This window comes from Rhodotorula graminis (genome assembly GCF_001329695.1).
Source record: "Rhodotorula graminis WP1 unplaced genomic scaffold RHOBAscaffold_3, whole genome shotgun sequence".
In the NCBI taxonomy this organism is placed as follows: domain Eukaryota; kingdom Fungi; phylum Basidiomycota; class Microbotryomycetes; order Sporidiobolales; family Sporidiobolaceae; genus Rhodotorula; species Rhodotorula graminis.
This window is the reverse complement of record NW_017264930.1, coordinates 1-5,070: the sequence shown is the minus strand read 5'-3', so window position 1 is coordinate 5,070 and position 5,070 is coordinate 1. Positions and strand designations below refer to the sequence as shown.

Genomic DNA, 5,070 nt, shown 5'->3' with positions numbered 1-5,070 from the left:
GTGCCACTACGTCTACGGGTTGTCCCCGACGTTCGGCGGCACCCCGTTCCACTTCGTCCACTGGATCTGCCTCACGTCGGCGCTCGTCGTCCTCAAGCCCGAGGTCATCTTCTTCCACCACGTCTACGAGCCGGACTCGTGGTTCTGGCGCCAGTTTGTCGCGAGCGTCGCCCGGAGCAAGACGACCCGCCTCGAGATGGTGGTCGAGCGCGACGTCACCGAGGTGTTCGGCAACGCGGTCGAGCACTACGCGCACAAGGCCGACGTCCTCCGCCTCGAGGCGTTGTACAAGTACGGCGGCATCTACCTTGACGCCGACGTGCTCGTCATCCGAGGTGCGTCTCGCTCTCTTTCGCCACTCGTCGCCACCCTCGCCTACTCGGTTTCGAGCTCTCGAGCCCGTCATGGCCTGACGTACTTAGTCTATCTCTCTCGCAGACCTTGCACCGCTGTACCGCCACGAGGTCGTCATGGGCATGGAGTCGCAGCCCAACCTCGACCCGGCGCTGCCACCGTCGGGCCTGTGCAACGCCGTCATCCTCGCCAAGCCGTACAGCAGCTTTGTCGGTGCGTCGAGCGCCTTCCTCCCCAGCTCTCTCCTCGGTGATGTGACCCGATCGACGTCCGACAGGAGCCGTCCTGACGCTCGTCGTGCCCCGCAGCGAGATGGATCGACACGTACCAGACCTTCAACAAGTCGCTGTGGGCCAAGCACAGCGTCGCTACTCCTTGGGTCCGTCCCGACTCTCGTCTTCCTCCTCATCAGACGCACATCCTGCTCACCGACGTCGACGGCGTGTCGTGCAGGACTTGGCTCGAGCGTACCCGACCGAGGTCACCGTCCTCAACAAGTTTGCCTTTTTCTGGCCGCTCTGGTCCGCCTGCTCGTTCTCCTCGTTCCCTTCTTCTGTATTTCACTCTGACTCGCGATTTCCGTCACCGCACTCACAGGGACGACGACGCCCTGCGACGGGTCCACCGCTCGGACGTCTACTCGTTCCACCGTCCGTCGCCGCTCGCACCGACCCGCGACAAGCAGTTCACGTACCACCTGTGGGAGTCGGTCGCCTACAAGCGGTACCTGTCGCCGTACGACCCCGACCGGATCCACAACCGCGGCAAGAAGCACGGCGCCGAGCGCGAGGAGGACGGCGCGAGCGACGAGAGCAGCTTTTCGAGGGAGGCGCGGCAGTACGTGACGGACGACTTTCGACGAGCGTGGCGGCAGGCTCGCAACGAGGGGCTTATCGGTACCTGAGCAGAAGGGAGGCGGGCGTGTCGGTCTGGGCGAGGAACGAGCGCCGGAGCAGCCGACGAGGGGCAGTCTCTCTCCCTCTTAGCCCTCGCGCCGGACCCTGTAGCTTGCGCGTCCCTCTTAGCCTGTGCGATGTACTTGTCTCCCGTCTCGCTCGAAAGATGAGAGCGACGAGGACAAAGGCCCAAGTTGCTCGTGCGCGCTCTCGTCCTCGCCGCTCCACCTCGCCGCGTCTTGACCCACCTCGACTCCTGCGCCCGCTTGCGGTAGCTCGAGATCAAGTGCGAGGGACTTTACGCGCCCACACCGGTCCCCGACTCGTCCTGTGCGGCCGCCGACCGACCATGGCACCTCGTCATCTCGAACGGTGAGTCCCCGACTCGCTCTCTCGTGGCAGCGATGTTGCAGGCGCACGAGCTGATATGGTCTGCACGCACAGTGTCCAGCAATTCGAGTCGCTCCTCGCGCCGTTCCCGTCCAGCTCCACCTCGTCCCCCTCCTCACCATCCGCTCCGCCTCCTTCTCTCGCCGCGATAGGCGAGCGCGCACCCGGCCTGCATCCCCGTGGGCCCCAGAGCGCCGAGCAGTGGCGGCAAGATGAGCTCAAACGGTTGTGCTTCCACGGTGCGTCTCCCCTCCTTCCCTCGCTCAACCTCCTCGACGGCGACCAGCTCAGCCCTCGGACGTGCGACTGACCTACGCTTGCCCCGCACAGGCATCCCCGACGACCCCAAGCACCTGCGCTCTACCGCCTACGCATTCCTGCTCGCCCTCCCTCCCCCGTCGTCCCTCGTCGAGCAGTACTCGGCCTTCCTCGCCGACATCTCGACCCGCATCTCGTCGCTCGCGCCACCCAGTGCATCCGCACCACTCGCCAAGGAGGACCTCCTCTTGCGAGAGATCGAGCAGGACGTCGACCGGACGTTCGGCGCCCTAGCCTGGTTCGGCGGCGAGGTTGAGCTGGGGGACGGCGAGGAGGTCCTGTGGGCGCGCCTCGATGCGGTCAAGGCCGCCAGTCAGCAGCAGGCGCTGGCTCTCGCGGCCGACGAGGGTCGGGAGCACGTCTCGGCGTCGGTTCCGTCCTCGGCGCAGCCGCACACTCGCCGGCGAGCCCTCCTGCGCCCGCTCTTCGCCTACGCCTTCCTCAACCCGGGCGTCAGCTTCGTGCAGGGCATGTCGTACCTCGCCGCCATCTTCGCCTTCGTCTTCTCCGCCAGCCCCTCGTCGACCTCGCCGCTCGAGCGCGAGGCCGCCACCTTCTTTGCCCTCGGTGGCCTCCTGTCCCAGCTCCGCGACCTGTACGTCCCCAGCCTCGACACGCCCGCCGCTTCCGCGCCGACAGCTGTCGGCCTCGGCGCCACCGTCGCCCGGTTCAACTCGCTCCTCCTCTTTCTCGACCCGACCGTCGCCGACGCCCTCGACCGCAAAGACGTCGACTTGAGCGCTGTCGTCATTCGGTGGCTCACGACCGTGTTCGCCAACGAGGTGCGTCCCCCTCCCTTCACGAGTGTCTTGAATGGCCGACTGACCCCTCTCACGTCCGCAGTTTCCTCTGCCCGACGTCGTCCGCATCTGGGAGTGAGCCCGCCCTTGTCGCTCTTCCTTTTTCGCCTCGTCGCCTCGATACTGACCTGTACCACTTGGCCTGCAGTCGAGTGCTGTCGCTGTACCCGTCCGCCGAGGGTCCGCAAGCCGTCGAGACGCTGTCGCCGGTCCTGAGCCACCTGCTCGACCTCGCGCTCGCCGTCGTCGAGATGGAGCGGCAGACGATCATCTCGCCTTTCGCTGTGCGTCTCTCCTTCCTCTCGCCTCTCATATAGAGAATGCGCTCACCTCTCTTGCGTTTCAGAAACTGCCCAAGATCATGTCGGCGCTGCAAGACCTGCGCATCGAGGGCGAGGGCATCGACACGCTCCTTCGCACGGCGGCCGACATTCGCGAGCGTCGTGCCGGCCGCAGCACGCGGTCGAGTGTGACGACGACCCCGACTCGCTCGGCCACCGTGTTCGGGCGGCGCCTGTGGTCCGCGTCGTCCGCCAAGGCGACCGACGCTGCCGCCGCCGACTACGAGCTCGACGATCGCTCGTCTGCCGCCGGGAGCGACGCCTCGCGCCCGTCTCGACTCGGGCAGCGGTTCGGCTCGCTCGCCTTCTCGTCGCCGCGCTCGTCCGCAACGGTCGACCTCGCCGACAACCTGACGATGGTCGAGGGCAAGGTCCTGCCGCCTCCTCCGGCGCGCGTCGATCAGCCGACCAACACGATCGCGTCCTTGATCGAGGACGAGCTGCGCGTCGAGGCCGAGTACGGCGTCGAGGACGAGGACGAGGAGGGCGGCGCGTCGTCGCTGCGGGACCGTGCGGCGTCGGGCTGGGGCGGCCTCAAGTCGTCCTTGTCTCGGTTCGCCGCCTCGGACGCCGCCGCCGCGCTGCAGAAGCGCGCGACGAACTTGCAGCTCGCCGCCGCGCAGTCGGCCTCGTCGGCCTCGGCTCGGCTCCAGTCGAGCGACGCGGCCGCCGCCCTCTTCAAGGCGCAGACCAACGCGTCGGTCAAGGCGCAGCTCCTTGCCGAGCAGCTCGCGCACGACGGGCCCGAGCGCCTCGTCAAGCTGCGCGACGCCGGCGGGCGCCTCGTCGCGAGCACCGGGTCCAACCGCGGCGGCGAGCGGCGGCCGGGCAGCCCTCGCGAGGCACCTTTCACGCCTCCCGGCGGGCCCGGCGACCGCGACATCTCGCCCATCTCGTCGCCTCGACTCAGCGCCGTCGACATGGCTCGAGCAGGCTCGAACGGGCCCAAGCCGCTCCTGCTGTCGGGCGCGGCGCGGCGCGCCAAGAGCGACGAGGACGGCTCGCACGCCTTTGCACGGTCTCGCTCGCCGAGCCAGTCGCCCATCCTCACCCGCACCTCGCTCCTCTCGCCCGACCTGTCGATCCCTCCCTTGTCCCGCTCGACGTCGTCGCACGGCCGCAGCCTGTCGCACCTCGACTCGCCCAGCCGCTCGCCGGCGAGCTCGTTCCGCCCTCGCTCGCCGTCCCTGCAGCAGGGGTCGCCGATGCAGGACGACGACAGCCCGATCGTCAGCCGGCGCGTGCAGGACGGCGCGGCGGGCTTGCGGCGCGGCGGGCCGACCTCGTCGCGCTACGATGGCTCGCCGAGCGCCGCCGCGGCGAGACCGGCCGGCGTCGGTCGCGGTGGGTGGAGCTTGACGGACGCGCCTGTGCGTGTCGGTGAGCCGAGCACGCAGCCGAGCCCAGGTCGGCTCCCGCCGCTCGAACTCGGCTTTGACCCGTCGACGCTCAGCGAGAGCGTCGAGGTCGGCTCGGCTGCGTCGCGCCTGGCGCGAGCGACGATGCGCGACGAGCCGCATTCCGAGGAGCCGACCGGGGCGGGGCGGCCAACGTCAGAGCCCGCGCCGGCGGCCGCCACAGAGCCTTTTCGTCCGCGACGCGAGTCGCCCTTCTTCCCTCCCTCTTCATCTTCGAGCGCAGCTCCTCGCGAGGAGCCCTTCGTCCCGCCGACCGACCGGACCTCGCCTCCCCCACCACCGCGCGGCTCGTCCCTTGTCCTCGGCGCCCCGCAAGCCGCTCCGGCCTCGCCACCTCTGCCCGCACCCGTCACCGCCCCGCCTCGGCAATCCTCCGTCGCCTCGCTCGACGACTCGGTCGCACCGCCAGCAGCTCTCGACGGCGACGCAACCGCGCCCGCACCGAGGCTGTCGCGACGGCCGGCGGCGCAACGCAGCGCACCTCGCGCCTGTCGCAGCGTCGGTCGACCTGTCGGCGCCCGAGGCCCGGCGCGTCGCGAGCGAGTTCTTGACC

General features: G+C 69.2%; 2 protein-coding genes across 2 annotated transcripts; both read left to right on the top strand.

The window, feature by feature from the left end:
* Positions 1–97: 97 nt before the first annotated feature.
* Positions 98–1,258, top strand: RHOBADRAFT_41892 (glycosyltransferase family 32 protein; the record flags this gene model as incomplete). The annotated part of the gene is made up of 5 exons (XM_018413971.1): positions 98–335; positions 439–567; positions 663–733; positions 808–875; positions 952–1,258. Coding segments are annotated over 5 exons (813 nt in total), but the record flags the coding sequence as incomplete, so codon positions are not given.
* A 341-nt stretch (positions 1,259–1,599) lies between these two features.
* On the top strand, positions 1,600–5,049 carry RHOBADRAFT_51690 (uncharacterized protein; the record flags this gene model as incomplete). The annotated part of the gene is made up of 6 exons (XM_018415968.1): positions 1,600–1,622; positions 1,695–1,879; positions 1,971–2,740; positions 2,802–2,833; positions 2,907–3,042; positions 3,105–5,049. Coding segments are annotated over 6 exons (3,090 nt in total), but the record flags the coding sequence as incomplete, so codon positions are not given.
* Between the last annotated feature and the right edge of the window lie 21 nt (positions 5,050–5,070).